Source organism: Poromitra crassiceps, assembly GCF_964638095.1.
Source record: "Poromitra crassiceps genome assembly, chromosome: 2".
Lineage (NCBI taxonomy): Eukaryota > Metazoa > Chordata > Actinopteri > Beryciformes > Melamphaidae > Poromitra > Poromitra crassiceps.
This window is the reverse complement of record NC_139624.1, coordinates 22,874,173-22,894,172: the sequence shown is the minus strand read 5'-3', so window position 1 is coordinate 22,894,172 and position 20,000 is coordinate 22,874,173. Positions and strand designations below refer to the sequence as shown.

The 20,000-nt window shown below is 45.4% G+C and overlaps 2 protein-coding genes across 2 annotated transcripts in view; both read left to right on the top strand.

The window, feature by feature from the left end:
• Positions 1-11,444, top strand: part of svopl (SVOP-like) — a 12,586-nt gene extending 1,142 nt beyond the window's left edge. Inside the window, exons 6-14 of the mRNA XM_083655980.1 lie at positions 1,340-1,465; positions 1,597-1,725; positions 3,620-3,693; positions 7,769-7,965; positions 8,965-9,076; positions 9,184-9,265; positions 10,794-10,883; positions 11,124-11,237; positions 11,340-11,444. Of these exons, the coding sequence (XP_083512106.1) occupies positions 1,340-1,465; positions 1,597-1,725; positions 3,620-3,693; positions 7,769-7,965; positions 8,965-9,076; positions 9,184-9,265; positions 10,794-10,883; positions 11,124-11,237; positions 11,340-11,351 (936 nt within the window). The 3' untranslated portion in view covers positions 11,352-11,444. The remainder of the gene's footprint in view (positions 1-1,339; positions 1,466-1,596; positions 1,726-3,619; positions 3,694-7,768; positions 7,966-8,964; positions 9,077-9,183; positions 9,266-10,793; positions 10,884-11,123; positions 11,238-11,339) is intronic.
• Positions 11,445-18,542: 7,098 nt separating this feature from the next.
• Positions 18,543-20,000, top strand: part of mical3b (microtubule associated monooxygenase, calponin and LIM domain containing 3b) — a gene marked incomplete at both ends in the record, with an annotated part of 33,933 nt that continues 32,475 nt past the window's right edge. Inside the window, 2 exons of the mRNA XM_083661583.1 lie at positions 18,543-18,806; positions 19,404-19,611. Of these exons, the coding sequence (XP_083517709.1) occupies positions 18,543-18,806; positions 19,404-19,611 (472 nt within the window). The remainder of the gene's footprint in view (positions 18,807-19,403; positions 19,612-20,000) is intronic.

Below are 20,000 nucleotides of genomic sequence, written 5' to 3'. Positions count from 1 at the left end.
GTATGAGGTACTTGCCGACAGTCAGTGTACTACATGCGGTAGAATGCAGCCAGTTTGGAGAAATGGAGACCGGCCGTGTCAGGGAAGTCGAACTGTCTGCTGAGTGTGAACAGGGTCATGAGCAAAAATGTAAAAAAAAAATCAAATTAAAAACCTAATAATAATAAAATACTAACGAACATACTGCTCACCTGGTGTAATGCCAGTCTCCACAAGCCCTGAGATGCCAAGTTGACTTAAAAACATGTCATTTACACCCTGTTTTTAGCTGAAATTTTCACTGTGTGTGGGGCACCACTTCTTGCCGCACCTGGCTGCAGTGCAGATTTCAGCTAAAAACAGGGTGTAAATTATGTATTTTCAAGTCAACTTGGCATCTCAGGGCTTGTGGAGACTTGTATTACAGCAGATGAGCAGATGAGGTCTCTCTCTTTCTCTCTCTCTCTCTCTCTCTGTTTTTTTTATGTTTTTGCTCATGACCCAGCCGACGTGGCCGCTTTCCATTTGGGACAGCGACGGCTGCATTCTACTGCATGTACAGTAGTACACTGACTGTCGGCAAGTACCTCATACAACCCCACATCAATCAATCTAAACGATCACTTTAAGAAGGCCGACCTGTAACAATGTCATGTTTCAGAGGCTTTTATTGGAGCCCCACACCCCTCCTCCAAAATCCACATGCTCTGTTTGTCCGCAGGATTAAGACGATACTTATGTGTTAGTGGAGACGTCAGACACATGTCAACACATGTGGGACACACTTTGGTTTGAAGCTCAGAACTCAAAAGGACTATACATGTTTTTAGGGCTATCATCACCACTGCTTGGAATGTATGTATACCTGTCAGGATCACTGTCTCCTGACCTAGAAGTCATGTATGACTTGACTGCATAGAGTGAGGTTACCCAGGTTTGATACATGTCATGTGTTTCTGTAGCATGCTTAAAAACCATCCGGATCATGTGACCTTACATTCTGTTGTGCTAAAGATGCCCATGCTGTAGGGGATTGGGTGGGCTTTAAAGGGGATGAGAGCAACTTTTGAGGCAACATCAGGAGTAAATGTTGCCTTTAGCAGGGTTGGAGTTGGCAAAGGACATCATCAGTGATGTCATAAGTGCTTCCCTGCAAAAATCCCATTGCTATAAACCACTCCCACATATTAGTGCAATGTGGTCTCCAACCTGCATCATCATCATCATCATCCTCAACACTGCCAACACAGGTACCGCCACATTGTGTGTGTGTGTGTGTGTGTGTGTGTGTGTGTGTGTGTGTGTGTGTGTGTGTGTGTGTGTGTGTGTGTGTGTGTGTGTGCGTCTACTGTCCCCGTAGATCTTCTGGATGCTGGGCTCCATGCTGATCATCATCCTAGGCATGACAGTGGTTCCCACCCTGGGCTGGAGGTGGATGATCCGTCTGTCTGTTGCTCCCAGCGTCCTTCTCATTTTTCTGTTCAAGGTGAGCCCCGTTCAGGACTCACCCAACCTGTTTTTTGACGGCGTGCTTTAGTTATGACTCTTCAGCGCCATTGAGACAAGTCTTGAAATTGATGCATGCTTCCACGTCTTCTCTACTACACGTGTCTGTAGTTCATTCCAGAGTCCGCCCGTTACAACGTGTCTGCAGGTAATATAAAGGCTGCCATGGAGACTCTCCAAAAGATTGCCAGGATGAACAAGGCTTCCCTACCACCTGGACGACTGTTAGAACCGGCGGTGGTAAGTTCATATCTGTGGCTAAGAGACTTGACTTCTATCTCTACTAATTAACACATTTGATTGGAAGGCCGTAAACTGCGTCTAAATCGACCCATTCAGAGTGGACGTCACAGGGTTAGTTGCGCACACGTAGCTCTGAGGAAGCAAGTGAAGCCGAAACTGAGAGATCCCCAGAATACAGGAAAAAGGCGTCTTGTGCCGTATAGACGCTGGACATTCCCACTAGGAATATGACGAGGAATATGTCTGGTGCTGCAATTTTGACGATGTAGTTGGATCCTAGACCCATCCTGACAGTGAGTACAGCTCAGGAAACCTCGCCCCATTGAAAGAGTTAGCTAATTTGTGTAAGGTAACCTGTCTGTTGCTGGCAAAGCTTTAAAATACGTGGAGGAGGCATCCGGATCTTCCATATTTCTATGACAGCTGAACCTCTAGCTGTCACTTTCTGCAACCAGTTCGGCTCCGCCCACAAAATATGTAATCGTAAAATATGTAATTTTTCCTGCTCAGGCTCGATGTGCAGGACCAACTACCCTTCACTCTCGCAGCAGTTTGGAAGCTCCACTCCGCTCGCTGCGTAAAAACACTCCATACTGCCATTAGTGCCATATTAATATTCTCTTATGGCCCAGACACACCACAGTGAATTATTTCGCGTGTAGATGCTGGCAGTCGCTGCTGCCCATTCATTTTGGATATGTCGCTCATTGCTTTCCAAAGCATGCTGGGATACCTGGAGGTGGACGACAGCGACGAGAGGAGGGGCCAATTTGAAATCGACCAATTCAAGATGGAAATACAGCAAGACAGCCAATCAAGCTGCAGCACCAAGCGACCAGCTCTGCGAATACATGCGAATACCGTCGTGCTGGTGTGCACAGCCCATTACTGGTGTGCACACAGCCCGTTACTGGTGTGCACACAGCCCATTGTTACTGGTGTGCACACAGCCCGTTACTGGTGTGCACACAGCCCGTTACTGGTGTGCACACAGCCTGTTACTGGTGTGCACACAGCCTGTTACTGGTGTGCACAGCCCCGTTACTGGTGTGCACACAGCCTGTTACTGGTGTGCACACAGCCCGTTACTGGTGTGCACACAGCCTGTTACTGGTGTGCACACAGCCTGTTACTGGTGTGCACAGCCCCGTTACTGGTGTGCACACAGCCTGTTACTGGTGTGCACACAGCCCGTTACTGGTGTGCACACAGCCCGTTACTGGTGTGCACACAGCCTGTTACTGGTGTGCACACAGCCCGTTACTGGTGTGCACACAGCCCGTTACTGGTGTGCACACAGCCTGTTACTGGTGTGCACAGCCCCGTTACTGGTGTGCACACAGCCCGTTACTGGTGTGCACACAGCCCGTTACTGGTGTGCACACAGCCCATTACTGGTGTGCACACAGCCCCGTTACTGGTGTGCACACAGCCCGTTACTGGGCATTCAGATCAAACACAAATTTGCAAATTCACGTGGCGAGATACAAAGTCATTGCAGACACGCGAGCAGACGCCGTTTCGTCCCAGGCGGCGCGAATGAAGCAAAATTCCCCTGATTCGCTTGGGTTGAAATTTGTAAACTTTATTTAACATATTGACAGTAATGTTACACAAGCACTGTTCACTCTTGCTCACAGCCAAGGTTCGTAAGGTCTGAGGCACCCCTGGGGGGAAAGGGTTTTCTCGCGTGTTTCTGGGGTTAGGGGTGGAGTTCCTCTGTTTTTCGGCCTGAACCCTATTTTCATATTTTTTTGTGTGTACTGTAGCTAGGTGGTGTTGGCGGGCTCATTTGGTGCAGACTGGGAGAAGTTACTCTTTAATTTGAAGACCTGTGTGTGTGTGTGTGTGTGTGTGTGTGTGTGTGTGTGTGTGTGTGTGTGTGTGTTAGAATGAGAGGGGCAGTTGGCGTATCCTGCTGAGTCCAACCTTCAGGAGGACGTCTCTTCTGCTGTGGTACACATGGTAATGCTGCCCTTCCTCTTTACACACACACACACACACACACACACACACACACACACAGCATCAGCAGCTAATTAAAAGCTTGGCAGAATTGGAGAGTTTTCAGTTGTTGTTTTTTAAAGTGGACACAGTTGTGGTGCACCTCAGGTCAGCAGGCAGCTTGTTCCATAGAGCAGGACGACAGTTAGCTGAAGGCCCCCTCACCAGACCTGGATCTAATTCACAGTTAGGAGACCTCTGCCTGATGACCTGAGAGACCTGATCGAACGGGTTATAATCAAGTCAGAGATGTACTGAGGAGATAAACCATTGAGTACTTAATAGAATATTAGAAGGATTTCAAAGTTGATTCTGTATTGTACCGGGAGCCAATTAAGTGATTTCAATACTGGAGTAATGTAATCAAATTTCGGTGTACGGGTAAGAACTCTGGATGTTGCGTTTTCTATTGAGTGTTGACATACGTGTACATGCTTGTGTGTGTATCTTAGGTTTTGACATACTAGGTTTTGACATACATGTAGGCTACATGTACATGCTTGTGTGTGTATCTTAGGTTTTGACATACTAGGTTTTGACTTGCATGTAGGCTACATGTACATGCTTGCGTGTGTATCTTAGGTTTTGACATACTAGGTTTTGACATACATGTGTAGCCTACATGTACATGCTTGTGTGTGTATCTTAGGTTTTGACATACTAGGTTTTGCCATACATGTAGGTTACATGTACATGCTTGCGTGTGTATCTTAGGTTTTGACATACTAGGTTTTGACATACATGTAGGCTACATGTACATGCTTGTGTGTGTATCTTAGGTTTTGACATATTAAGGTTTTGACATACATGTAGGCTACATGTACATGCTTGCGTGTGTATAAAGTGACGTCCATTCTATTTACCGAGGGAATATACAGCCGTCCTGCTCGTCGCTGTCTACATCCCTCCCAGCTCTAACAACAAGGACAGGGAGACAGCGCTGTGGGAACTGCATAGCGCCATCAGCAAGCTACAGACAGCCCATCCAGATGGATTTTTCATCGCGGCTGGTGACTTTAACCACGCAAACCTTAAGTCTGTGCTCCCACAGATGTATCAACATGTTAAGTTTCCAACAAGGGGACAAAACATACTGGACTGTGTTTACACAACTGTGAAAGGAGCATACAAGGCTTCTCCCCTCCCCCCCTTGGCTCCTCTGACCACATCACTATTATGCTAACACCAGCATACAGGCCAAGGATAAAAGCCACCAGGCCAGTCCAGAAGCAGGTAAGGGTGTGGCCAGATGATGGCTCCTCTGCACTGATTGACTGTTTTGACACCACCGAGTGGGCCGTGTTTAAGCAGGCAGACACCTATAACCACCAGGTAAATATCCAGGAGTATACAGACATTGTCACTTCCTACATTAGTAAATGCATCGATGATGTAACGGAGACAAAAACCATCACAGTACGGGTGAATCAGAAGCCTTGGCTGACAGGAGAAGTCCATAGGCTACTGAAAGCCCGGAATGCTGCTTTTAGAGCCGGAGACGAGGCTGGCCTGAGAACAGCGAGGGCCAACTTGTCCCGTGGCATCAAAGAGGCTAAAAGACACAAGAAGGATAGCCCATCATTTCAGTGACAGCGGGGACACAAGGAGCCTGTGGCAGGGGATCCAGTCCATCACTGGCTACAAACCCCAATCACAGACCTGTGACAGTGACATCACCCTGCTAAATGATCTGAACAACTTCTTTGCACGTTTTGAGGCTCTCAACAACACCCCCGCACAGAGAACACCTCCCCCACCAGACGACAGAGTGCTGTCCCTGTCTCCAGCCAGCGTGAGGAGAACCCTTTCCAGGATTAACCCATGCAAAGCGGGGGGCCCGGACAACATACCAGGCCGTGTGCTGAAGGACTGCGCGGAGGAGCTCCCGGATGTCCTCACAGACATTTTTAACATCTCCCTGAGCCAAGCTGTTGTTCCTACATGCTTCAAACGTACCACCATCATCCCAGTTCCAACGAAGGCGTCTCCATCCGGTTTCAATGACTATCGTCCCGTGGCACTGACTCCCATCATCATGAAGTGCTTTGAACGTTTAGTCATGCAGCACATCAAATCCATCCTCCCCCCTTCTCTGGATCCTTTTCAGTTCGCATACCGGGCCAACAGGTCCACTGACGACGCCATCTCCACCGCCCTCCACTCAGCTCTCACCCATCTGGATTCCAAGGACTCATACGTGAGGATGCTGTTCATTGACTTTAGTTCAGCATTCAACACAATCATCCCCCAACAGCTGATACAGAAACTACACCGGCTGGAGCTGAACACCTCCCTGTGCAACTGGGTGTTGGACTTCCTGACGGGGAGACCGCAGACTGTCCAGGTTGGTGGCAATACATCAAGCCCCATCATCCTTAACACAGGGGCCCCCCAAGGAGCAGTGTTCAGCCCTTTCACACTCCTGACTCATGACTGTAAACCAAAACACGAATCCAACCTCTTCGTCAAGTTTGCGGACGACATAACAGTGGTGGGGCTCATCAAAAATAACAATGAGCTGCACTACCGAGACGAGGTGAGCCAACTGATCAGCTGGTGCAGCGACAACAGTCTCATTCTCAACACGGAGAAGACAAAAAAGGTTGTTGTCGACTTCAGGAAGTCACGCACCCTCCACCCTCCACTGTCAATAAACAACGTCGCTGTGGAGAGAGTGAGCAGCACCAAGTTCCTGGGTGTTCACATTACAGAGGACCTCTCCTGGGTCACCAACACCTCAGCAGTGACCAAGAAAGCTCACCAGAGGCTCTACTTCCTCCGCAAACTGAAGAAGGCCAAAGCTCCACCACCCATCATGCGCTCCTTCTATCGCGGCGTCACCGAGAGCATCCTCACCAGCTGCATAACCGTGTGGTATGGTAGCTGCACTGCAGCCTCTCGGAAATCCCTGCAGCGCGTGGTGAAAGCAGCGGAGAGGATCATTGGGGCCCCCCTCCCCTCTCTCCAGGACATCTATGACACCCGCCTGGTCCGCAAGGCACTCAGCGCTGTGCGCGACCCCACCCACCCCTCACACTGCTTCTTCAGCCTCCTGCCGTCTGGGAGGAGAATGAGAAGCCTTCGGGCAGACAGGACTAGCAGGCTGGGGAACAGCTTCATCCGCCAGGCCGTCAGGAAGCTGAATTCCCTTCCAGCCCTCCCCTCCCTTTCTGCGCCTCATACACCCACAGCCTCATGCACTTTCAGTATGACTTTTAAATGGACTTCTTAAATAGGTCATAAGAATCAACGAAATTTGCACTGCGGCAGTTTTGCACTTTTTTTATTGTCCACATTTTATACTTATAGGTATTAGACATGATGATTATGTCATTGCTTTTTAATTCGTGTATAGGGGGGTTTTATGTATTTTATGTATTTTAATGTATCTTTTCTTGCACCGTGGATATGACGAGCAATGCAATTTCAATCCTTGTATGTCATGTATATACAGTGGAATTGACAATAAAATTGACCTTGACCTTGACCTTGACCTATCTTAGGTTTTGACATACTAGGTTTTGACATACATGTAGGCTACATGTACATGCTTGCGTGTGTATCTTAGGTTTTGACATACTAGGTTTTGACATACATGTAGGCTACATGTACATGCTTGCATGTGTATCTTAGGTTTTGACATACATGTAGGCTACATGTACATGCTTGTGTGTGTATCTTAGGTTTTGACATACTAGGTTTTGACATACATGTAGGCTACATGTACATGCATGCGTGTGTATCTTAGGTTTTGACATACTAGGTTTTGACATACATGTAGGCTACATGTACATGATGGCGTGTGTATCTTAGGTTTTGACATACTAGGTTTTGACATACATGTAGGTTACATGTACATGCTTGCGTGTGTATCTTAGGTTTTGACATACATGTAGGCTACATGTACATGCTTGCGTGTGTATCTTAGGTTTTGACATTCTAGGTTTTGACATACGTGTACATGCTTGCGTGTGTATATTAGGTTTTGACATACTAGGTTTTGACATACGTGTACATGCTTGCGTGTGTATCTTAGGTTTGTAGCGTCCTTTTCCTACTATGGCTCGGTGCTGAGCAGTTCAGAGCTGCTGGAGAAGAACTTGCTGTGCGTGTTGGACGCCGACCGGGAGCACCAGGTCAAGCACCGCCATGAGGACGGACTGTGCTACTGCATCCCCTTCGGACTCGGCGACTACAAGACCCTGCTGATCAGCTGCCTGGGCGAGGTCGCACGTGAGTGAACAATAGAGAGCCAAAATGAACGTCACTTCCTGCCTTTCTCCCTGTACCAGCGTCAGAAACAATACAACGGTGGTGAACGGAGACAGACAATGTTTGTTAACAATCTATGTTCAAGTGTTAGCATGAAGGGACGTCTGGTCACCCTACTCAATATAGTGTATGTTAAAGTTTGATTTGGTGTCTATGCTCTCATCACTTAGTAACAGGTAAGTTGACCAACAGAACAAGCACCCTGGAAACCTGCTATTCCTTTAGCACAGTGGTAATGTAACATTACACAATAAGAAGTGGAAGTAATGGAGTGGAAGAGTTGCAATTAGTGCCTCCTGAGCAGATTTATTTTAAACTTTAATTTATTTTCATGATTTACTCTTACATTTTCCCCTTTGTCTCAAGTACCCCCTGTAGTACCTCCATGTACCCCTAGGGGTACGCTTACCCCAGTTTGGAAACCACTGCTTTGCTGTAGCACATATCTTTTTTTTTTTTTTTTCCCCCGATTTTTTTATCCCATTTTATCCCCCATTGGTGCTCACTTGATTTCTCAATCCTGGTTGCTACTCCACCCTCTGCCGATCTGGGGAGAGCCGAGACTGGCTCCATGCTTCCTCCGAGACATGGACAGTCAGCCAGCCGCTTCTTTTCACCTGCCAGAGGAAGCTTCACCGGTAGGACATAGCACGTGGGAGGTTCACGCTATTCCAACCAGTTCCCCTCCCTCTGAACAGGCGCCCTTAACGACCAGAGGAGGAACCACATTAGCAACCAGGATATTGCATGTTTTTGTGAAGGGGGTTCCTATATGAAGGAAACCCCCGGGAGGCACGGGGAGAACATGCAAACTCCACACAGAAAGGCCCTTTTGACGACCCCACCCGGGCGGTGGGCACTCGAGGACATGCGGACGGGCACGCTGTAGCACATATCTAACATTCCTCTCATTTTCCTCCCCTCCCTCCCCCCCTCCCCCCTCTCTCTTTCCCTCTCTAGTCATTCCTCTAAACATCTGCCTGTTGATTACCCTCGGCCGGAAGATGAGTTTGACGGTGCTGCAGCTCCTGTCGGCCATGTTATTCATGTTGGTCAACGTCTGCACCACAATGTATGAGAGATGCCCTCACTCACCCCGTCCTTCACTCACCCTCTGTTATGACCGCTTGTGTTTCAGCCTGTTGACAGCTTTCTTACCGTTTCCCTGTCTTTCTCTAGGTTTGGTTTCACCGTGCTGCTGTTGTTACTGAGGTCTCTGGTCTCCATGAATTTTACCGTGGTTTATATTTATACTGCTGAGGTACGCAAACGTTGCTTATATTGGAGATTTGGAGGAGTTTTTGTATTCATCGATTTCTGTTGACATCACACAACTTTTGTGGTGCCATCTTGAGGACCAATTTGAAACAAAATGACCTCTTATCGGCTGGAAATGGAGTGAAACTTATTTTTATACACAAGGAAAACATACAAAACAATATAGGGATCTCAAAAACTAGTCTACATCACATAGCTTATATTTTTGACATTGTGAGTGAGAGCAGAAATAGCTGAAGAGTTTGATGTAAAGTTGCGTGAACTGTCACAGCTTTAAAATGTATGGAATTTGGTAAAAAAAAAAAAAAAAAGTGCAGCCTGTAAAGCAGGGATACTCAACTTGCTTTGCCACTTTACCTAAATGACAGGAGGCCAGGGGCCAGTTAATAAACAAACATTAATATTAATTTTTCTGTAGTGTATTGTAGGTTTTTGGGTCATCAGCCAGAGTTTAATCTGACAATTGTGCACACACAGGATAGTTAGTTAAGTTAAGTTAGTTAAGTACATATAAGTACCTGGGCAGCAAGCAGGTGGCTATATTTGACAATTTAGCAGGACCTCAGTCAAACTTTATTTAACGTTAGTTTTCATTGTGAATTAGAAAATGATCAGGGGGCCACATTGCACCCTATCGCGGGCCGCATCTGGCCCCCGGGCCGCAAGTTAAGTATCACTGCTGTAAAGTATGGTAGAGTGAATTGTGACATCACTCACTCAAAGCTGGGAGAGCCAGCTGATAGGATCCAGTTTTAAAGGTTGAAAAAAAGTATAAAATTTCAACTGTGATTTCTCAAAAAGTACAAAATATATCAAAAAGCTGAATAAGAGGACTAAAGTCATAAAAGTGGTGACCCGTTTAAAGAGGACATGAAACATTTGATCACGTGACTCTAGTTCATTTGCCTTTCACCTCAGACAAGACAGGACTCTGCTTTCAAATCTGGAATGTACCTAGATTTGCTAGAAAGATTAACACCATTTCAGCTTTTTGCCAACTAGGGCGCTGCTAGATGATGTCATTAGGTTGACTGTACAGTACAGTAGTAAGGATTTTGAACATTTTGATGAATCAAAATAACCACAATCCAAGTCAGAAGCACAACAGCATTATATGCTGCGAGCCTGTTAGAATTACCAACACGTAACAGGCCTGTACACTACTGTACTGTACTGTACTGTAGCTGAAATGTTGTTAATCTTTCTAGCAAATCTAGGTACATTTCAGACTTGAAAGCAGTGTCCTGACTTGTCTGAGGTGAAATGCAAATGTTCAAATGTTTCATGTCAGCTTTAAAGTTCGATGGAGTTTGTAGTAAGAGCAGTTAAGAGTTCAAAGGGCATGGTTTGAACAGTCCTCCCATAGACGTAAACAGGACAGGTACTAAAAGGTTGCATGCTGCGTTCAGTCCTCCTCAAGATGGCCGCCACAACAAAAACATCAACGTGACTGCAACCCATGAATATGTGTATCCTCTATGTATGGCTTACACGTCTTTATTCCATCTCAGGTGTATCCCACCGTAGCGCGTTCTCTTGGGATGGGCTTCTGCACCTCCTTCAGTCGCATTGGAGGCATGGTTGCACCCTTCATAGCTCAGGTGTGTTGACAGCCCCATCGCCATCGATGCTTCTGTTGTTCGCAACAGAACAAATCTACACCAACATCTAATGTCACAGCTACTGTGTGATTCTTCTTTGTGTTTTGTGTCCCAACTAGGATGCATTCAATTAGCTTTCACTGGGGACACAGGATGGTTCAATGCGTTGATGTCTTGTGTGTGTTGTGCATGTAGGTGTTGATGTCGCAGTCGGTCATACTCTCTTGTGTGTGCTTGTAGGTGTTGATGTCGCAGTCAGTCATACTCGCCCTGTGTCCCTTTGCTGTGGCCTGCGTCATCTGTGCACTTGGAAACTTTTTACTCCCCATTGAGACCAAGGGCCGAGCGCTACTGGTAAGACATCACCCCCCCCCCTCACCTAACCTTTGTATCAAGTTGATTTTCTCCTTTGTTGTGGGTTTATTAATATTGAATGCACTTCTTTTGTCTTTTCAGCAAACCTCCTGATGTTGCCATTAATAGAAAATATCTATAGTTTGTAGGCTATTTTATTATTGGTGTACGTCTAATGTAAAAAAAATATTAAATATGTTACTTACATCAACTGTCCTTGTGCCTTAATTATTCCAGTGGGTTTTTTCCACAATATGGGCCATACACTGAAGTGCGTTTTCAAAGCCAGAAATATGGACGAGCAGTCAACTGACTAATTTCTGTTTTTTGTTGGCAATGATCCTCATTTCTTATGATTTTGTCACACTGCCAACCAAGTATACTTTCAAATCTGTTCAGTCCTTTTATAAAATGTAAAGAACAACAATGTCTCTCTTCAACACTAGATGGAGACATCTGCTGGATAATTGTATAGAGCAGCATCGCCTAGCCTCCGTCACTGGATTAATGTGGATTTGACACCCTAGAGGTAGACTGTGATGCTCAAGCTGGGGAGTGGACCATCCTGTATCAGTCAGTGAATGGAGTGTAAATTGGGAGTGTAAACCAGTAGGGAGAGCAGGGTAGAAATGTGTATGTGGGGAGAGGGGGGTAGATTATGCACACATAGAGTGGGATATAGTGGGCTGTAACGATGAGGGCATTATGTATTGTAAATACAAATCTTTCTAACTCTTCCATTATGTTATCTACAGACATTTGTGAAAAATGTGAGGATTTCTTCCGGAAAGCTCAGAAGGCCATTTAAAGCAAGTGTTTAATAAACTGCGCCAAGACAACGAAATCAAATAGGTTTCATGAACTTTGCCAACATAGTTTGAAAGTAATCAGAATACAGTATTGAGTTTAGACAATCCCTTGACTTATATTACTGATTACAATTTTGATGAGGTGACTAGTAACTGAAATCAGATATACATTATAAAGTAACCCACCCTGATTATTTTCTATTGACTATTGATCAGTAAGATCTAGTTAGGCTCATTCTCTCTAAAGTTTGAAACATGAATGGAGAAAGCTCTATAAACAAACACATTTGAACTTGAACTTGTGCATATATTCAAATTGTAAACCGTGGGGGAGGTGAACAGTAGGCAACAGGCAAGGTAAAGTTTGGTTGTGGCTGCATGGTAACACTTTGGGCACGTAGAGGTAAGGTGGTGTGAATGTTTGGGAATGCACTCCTGGCTCTGCTGTGTGAAGTCTGTAGTGATGTTTCTCTCCATCCAGCGCACGTTCCCAGGGAATGATCTCTGCCTTCCTGATCCGTCTCTCTTTAAGCTCGTTAGGGTCCCAGCCTATCCCCTCCAGACTTGTGGGATTAGTGTGTGTGTCTGTCTGCCCGTGTCAGATGCTTTGTGGGAGGAGTCTGCTGGACGGCCCCCTCCCCTGACCTTGGTCACTCTCAGTAATGCGTGTATCTGTTCTGTTTGTATTTGGTCAGCAGAGAGGGAGAGGGGGGCTTGGCTGCTACATAATGCACTGTCCACCGTTCTAGAGAGTGTGGGAAAGTGTTGAGGAGCTGGCCTAAAGGCTGCGGTGAGGTGTGGGTAAAAGGGGATTTAAACTTCTACCTGGCAACCTGACGCCAAAGATGCATACGAGCAGGTGACCGAAAACAACCCAGTGAACGGTAAGCACAATGTGGAACTAACTATGTCGACCTTAATTCAATTCATATTAATTAATTGTTTGTGTGTGTGTGAGAGAGAGAGAGGCTATCCATTTGGGATTCTAAAGTTTCTGAACATTGTAGAGATTTAGTGGGAATTTCATTAAGTATATTAAAGGAACACTCCGCCCATTTTCAACCAGCTTTGTATCATTAGAACATCAGTAGTATATCAGAAAACTAAACGGTTTTGAAGTCTGTCATTTAATTTGACAGTTATTGAGTGTTAAAGTGTGGACCAGTGACATCACTGGTCCACACTAACTCAAATTAATAACTTATTAACTCAAATCAACTCTCATTAACTGTCAAACTAGATGAATGATGAATAGTTTGACAGTTATTGAGAGTTGATTTAAGTTAATGAGTTATTCATTTGGGTTAGTGTGGACCAGTGATGTCACTGGTCCACACTTTAACACTCAATAACTGTCAAATTAAATGACAGACTTCAAAACAGTTTACAGTTTTCTGATATACTACTGATGTTCTAATGATACAAAGCTGGTTGAAAATGGGCGGAGTGTTCCTTTAAGTGTTTCAATAAGGTGTTGGTAGGGAGGGATGGGACGACACAATATAATTTGACCTGAAATGGGGTTCATGATATTATGTAATAAATACAAGTTTAATGGCAAAAAGCATGAATGTGCAAAATTATGTTCTATATCTTTCTAGCGATTGCATTGTCTTGCTAGAATGTAAACAACTGAACTTGTGAAATTGATGATGAATGATTAGAATAAAATGGAGCTAATACTGTGATTAATTTTTCTGCGTGATACATATTGTCCATCCTATCCCTGCCGTGTGTTATACCTATTGTCACTCACAGCCTATACTCTATCATCCTATCCCAAGTTGTTGGTGAGAGAGAGGTAGCCTACAGCCAATTGGCAATGGCAACATCACATGGGCTTTCCTTGTGTTGTTAGCCTGTTGGTATTCAGTAGCCTATTGTACTGTACCTTTACCTTATTGTCTTAGCGTACCACATGCTCAGTTCTATATCTGGATTACCACAGTGTTGTTATTGTTCCTGGAGAATGAGATAATGTCAGTATTGTTTAATGAAACTTAATAACTCCACTGACCACGTGTGTGTGCGTGGGTGGGTGTGTCTGTGCATGTGTGGAGGTGTGTCTGTGTGTGGGTGTGTCTGTGTGTGTCTGTGTGTGGGTGTGTCTGTGTGTGGGTGTGTCTGTGCATGTGCGTGTGTGTGTCTGTGCGTGTCTGTGTGGGTGTGTGTGGGTGTGTCTGTGCGTGTGCGTGTGTGTGTCTGTGCATGTCTGTGTGTGGGTGTATCTGTGCATGTCTGTGTGCGGGTGTGTCTGCGTGTGTGTGTGTGTGTGTGTGGGTGTGTGTGTCTGTGTGTGTGTGGGTCTGTGCGAGCACCCAGCCACTCTTTGTCTTGGTGCTTGGTGCGGATGGCTCTGTAATGTGAGGTCATTGTGCTCCATCTGGGTTGTATTCAAACACAGACACACAGTCATTCACTCTTGCTCTAATGTTCTACCCCCCATGGCCCTGCCATCCACACATACAGCATCATTCAAATACATATGGTCAGGCTGCTACTGTATTTGGCAATGTAACTTGAAAATAGCATAATAATAATAATAATAATTGTTATCAAACTATGCTACAGTGGTCAACTTCACACAATGGCAGTTCCAAATGGCAGCAAGATGTAAGTGGCTGAAAAATGTTGCTTGTTTACCATCCATGCTGTATACCTCCAGTATGGATGAGAAACAGATGAGTGGAAACACTGTTGTTGGTGGTGCTGCGTCCCTGCCTGCTGTGTACAGTAGGTTTAGATGTAGTTCACTCTCTTAGGTTTCAACTTGACACCAGAATTGAATTTGGAACAAACAGGGAGAATCTACAGCAGGGCCTCCGTTGCCCCTCCCTCTGGCCGTGATGCCCTGAGAACCATAAGGCCACCTTGGCAGTGCCCTGCTACTGTCAGTTGCTTTAAAAGCATCGGTGGTCTCAGTTTAATGTAGCTGCCCTATGCAAAGGATGTGTCATTGAATAATTTTAACACACATTTCAGAAAAATTCGCTCTTGATGATGTCAAAAGAGCAATGGCCTTTGTGCCCTGACATGTGGCCTTGTGCACTAAAAAAAATGTGATGCCGAAGGCCAAATGGCCTTGCCCCTAAAATGAAGAAATCCCCACCCTAGTATACACGGTCTCTTGATAACACAGGTGGTGTTGTTTTTTTTACATTCAAATCTTGCCTACTGCAGCTTAATGCTTACATGTTAAATTAAACCCTTTGGCCAACAGGAGGTCAGGTTTATCTACTAGGGAGCCTGACCTCCATCCAACTTGGGCATGGAGTGATCCAGATGTTCATGCTGAGAGAAAGCTTAATGTGGTTTTGTTTCAGTACAATATACAGTATGTGAATCCTGATGGCCTAAAATACATCCTTCTCCTGCTTCACACAAGCGCAAATTCACTATATGCCACTCATTATGAGTGTTACTGATGACATCACTGATGGCATCATCTGGCTGCCTGGCAAAACATTGCCAGGAAGCTGGCTGCCGGCCACTGATGACATCATTTCTCCTTTTCTTTTCTTTTTTTTGTTACAATTTGAACGTTTGAGAGAATTGATCACTTATTTGCTGCTTCTGGACCTTCTTCACCTCATGCTTGATGGTCCTCTTCCTCATCTTCGTGGCCGTCATCACCTTGTAGCGGTCAAAGTAACACGTTTTGGCCCTCTTCTGTCTGGTTGTGACCACTTCTCATTGCATTCAGCCTTCTCCCAGGCCCTCCTCAAAAAACTTCTGATGGGCACTATGCAATACTTTGGTAGTATTGGTAGTCTGTAAGCTGCATGCAGTTGAAGGGCATGGCTTGCTTGTTCACGCCCGTGCAGGGACCATCAAAAAGATCCCTGTTTTGGTCAATGACATCAACGATGGCCGCCAGCTTGCCAGCATGGGGTCCAAAAGAGACTTAGGCGACACGGCCAATCACAATGAAATGCCTCAAGACCATGATGGCAGTCCCTACTGCGTCAAGCCTACTGCCTACCTGCATCAACAGGTGTCTAATGTCCTTGTTAAGTTGATATGGTGCAGGTTGGCAAGGCTGTTGCTCAGGGATGGGCCCCGCCGCTTGATGGTAATATACTTGGGGATGGGGGTGAAAGGCAGTGTTATAGAATGGAATTTCACCACTCCTCATCCGCTATATAATAATTATAACAGCTTATATAAACCAAATTGAATGAAACCAAGAGTCCAGGAAGTGTCTTATAAAAGTATATTTAAAGCCATACATTACTTTGGCAAACTGCATTGCCGAAGGACTGAATTCTCAATGTACACATTTTGGTATGTCATACAGAGTCCCAATGTATTCAGTGGCGATGTCACAATTCGACATGTACTTTATAGGCAAAGGAAGGCAGAGAGAAACAGAGAGAGGAGGGGTGATGACTTGACTTGGAGCCTACAGGGCTGCCTGTCTGTATCAGCGAGGTCAACCTCATGCGGTGGGTGAAAGTTTGTTTTGACCTCCATGTGCTGTGGAGCAGAGGGTGAAGAAATCTCCTATGTATGTGCGTCTCCATTTCTGCATGTGTGAGATGTCTTATGACTAATAACTCATAGCATTAATTATGTGTATGCAATTATTAGCTTATTGATTAGGAAATGCCAATGGAACTTCAATTTTCTACAACAGGCAGTATAATATTCACATTGTTGTCGGTATCCAGTATGGGTGGGGGGGGGGGGGGGGTTATCGATACACCATAGTATCGCGATATTTTGCCTGACGATATTGTATCGATATTTAGACGGCAAGTATCGATTAAAAAAAAAAAATTTGCAGGCCATGCTCGAAGCGCCCGATGTTGCAGTCCGCGCCTGCAGTGGCGTATTGAGTCCAGGGAAGCTTAATAATGTAGCCTACATTTTGGGGAAAAACAAAACAAAACAAAAAAACACTGCATGTTTTACTTCCGGTCAGGTCAAGGAAAAGGTAGGAAAAGGAGTTAGACAATATATTGAAATATCGCAATATTCAATATATCGCAATATCGGTGATATCGCAATACTATCGTATCGTGACTCAAGTATCGTTTTAGTATCGCATCGTGGGCATCTGGTGATTCCCACCCCTAGTATCCAGGTACCCCTCAGTTCCTCTGCTGGTTCCTCTGGTCCACTCCCACTTGCCAAGGCTAATCCGGTTCGAAGGACCATGAACAAAACAGCTAAATTACTCTTTTAAGCCTCAGCAAGTGGGACACCGGTCAGAGTGAAAACGACCAGAGGAACGTTTGTTTGAGGGTGTTTATTCAAAGTTCAAATCCCTTGATCTTGTGGTTGATGTTAACAGATGAAACAGGCAATAGATCTTGTACTCATGACAGATGTCCAATGTGTACAGGTTAAACAGGTGTACTCGGATGTATACAGGCAGATGTCAGTGTCAGATCAAACAGATGGTATACAGGCAGATGATTTGTGTTCAATAATGCATCTGAAGAAAGTACAAACAAACAACAAGGGAATGAAACAACAAAAGCAGCCTTCTCTCAGCACCAGTCCAGGGCACATTGAGTAGAGGCTGATTAGAGCCTCTTTAAGTGCAGGTGTGTGGTAATGAGTCCAATTGGCTGGCAGGTGTGCGTGTGAGGGGAAATGTCACTCGAGCAATTGTGATGTCATCAGTGATGCCATCAGTGAGGGATGTCATCAGTGATTTCATCAGTGATGTCACTCGAGCATTTTGAGGGTTGTCATTCAGTCAGCTTCAGCCTTTCGAATGATGTCACTCGAGCAATTGAGATATCATCAGTGATGTCATCAATGAGTGATGTCATCACTGCGTGATATCATCAGTGATTCACTCGAGCTTTTTAGGGGTTATCAGTCAGTCAGCTTCCTTCCTTGACATGTCACTCGAGCATTTCAGAAACTTGCTCAGGGTTGAACTTGTCAGTCAGTCAGTCAGTCAGTCAGCTAGCTCCCTTCCTTCCTTCAGACATAGCCAGATGTCCAGCTGCCTGGCAACAACAGGATTATCAGGACTGGATGTACACAGGTCCTTGAAATCCTTGAAAGATTGTGAATTTGAGAGGGGGGTTTCAAGGCCTTGATCGTTTTTGGGTAATTGAAAGTGCTTGAATTGATATATTTTCTGCAAGAATAGAAATTGAAGTTCTTTTGATATTTCTTCACAACAACGGCACAGCAGAGAAGTGTTAACACATTTGAGCCTCTCTCACTTTGTAATTGTTGTCTGTGAGCTTCTGTAAAGCTGCTAGTTCTCATGATAAAAATCCTCAGTGTTGTCACAATAATTAAGCTTGATCTGTGTCTCGAACTATGCCGTGTTGGGGTCCTTGAATTTGAGGGAATTTGGGCTGGAAAGTCCTTGAATTTGATGTAAGGGGAAGGAAGGAACTCTGCATGTATATGGGTTGTATAATGTCTCTGCCCCTTCCAGCTGACCTATCAGAAGAAGGCGAGCTGGAGTCAGTAAGTGACATCAGCAGAGACGCCCTGCCCGGGGTGCCCTGCCTCTGGGATTGCCATGGGAGACGAGGCCTACCCAGAATGCCAAGCCCAAGAACTGTTTGATGGCTTTGTGCAGGCGTCGACGTGCCGGGCCACCCTGCGTGCCTTCAGCCAGCTTTGTGATCACCTGCAGCTCCTACCAACGGCCACCGAGCGGCCGCTGTACCACACCATCAAACAACGCCTCAACTACTGGAAGGCCAACGGTCTGTGGGCCAAACTGGACAAGAGGGCCGCACATCAGGAGTATATGAAGGGCCGTGCCTGTGCCAACACTACAGTAAGTTCCTAGCCTGGTATCCAGCCCCACACGAATCACAGTTGTCAGCACTCTTCCAATGAAAGGTTCATTGGGGCTGGATACCAGGCTAGTAAGTTCTCCACGTTCTAACCCACGTTTGAAGAATATAACATTACAAAATAAGAAACCGGGTGAAAGAGTTGCAATTAGTGCCTCTTGAGGTGATTTATTTTAACATTTTATTCATTTTCATGATTTATTCTTACATTTTTACATTTTCTCCTTTCAAGTACTCCCATCCCCTCCCTGTAGGGGTACATGGTCTCTAGTTTGGGGACCACTGGCCTACGTTATGGTGCCTTACCGCCACCAACCAGCAGGGATTCACCAAACCTGCTTGCTTGCGCCAAATTTCTTTACCTTTTATTTGTAATGAGTAAGATGCTTCGGGGGAAGTGTAATTGAATTATAAAAGTATACCTTTTATTTAGGAAATGTATGGGATTAAAAGTGAAAGTTGACACAAAGTAAAGTACAGATACCCCCCCCCCTCCTCCTCCCCCCAAAAAGGTACGTACTGTAACAAAGTATTATTACTTTGTTACATTACACCACTGAGTGTCCTCTCTGTGTCAGTGTGTGGTGGTCGGGGCCGGGCCCTGCGGGCTGAGGACAGCGGTGGAGTTGGGCTTCATGGGGGCGCGGGTGGTGCTGCTGGAGAAGAGGGACGCCTTCTCCCGGAACAACGTGCTCCACCTCTGGCCCTTCACCATCAACGACCTGCGGGGCCTCGGGGCCAAGAAGCTCTACGGCAAATTCTGCGCCGGATCCATCGACCATATCAGTGAGCGGGCAAAAGTGTTCAACAGTCTCTATCCAGGGGTGTCACGCTCATTTTAGTTCACGGGCCATGTGAGACCCAATTTGGTCTCAAGTGCGCCAGACAAAGAAAATCAATAATAACCTATAAACAACAAAAACAAAACCTCAACAACAATTACAAGAACATTTTAAAAACACATTTTCACATTTTATTTATTTTATCTCAGCTACCATCAAACACATGATCAAATCTACTGTCTGTAACTGTGCATTAGGAATTGACGGCAACTGTGCATTTCTCTATATTCAAGGGCAATGAAAATACTTTACCTTTTACTGATGAATACAGAAAACATGAATAAGCTACTTAGATTGCTCCTGAAACCTGGTACCCTAGCCTTCACAAGTTCA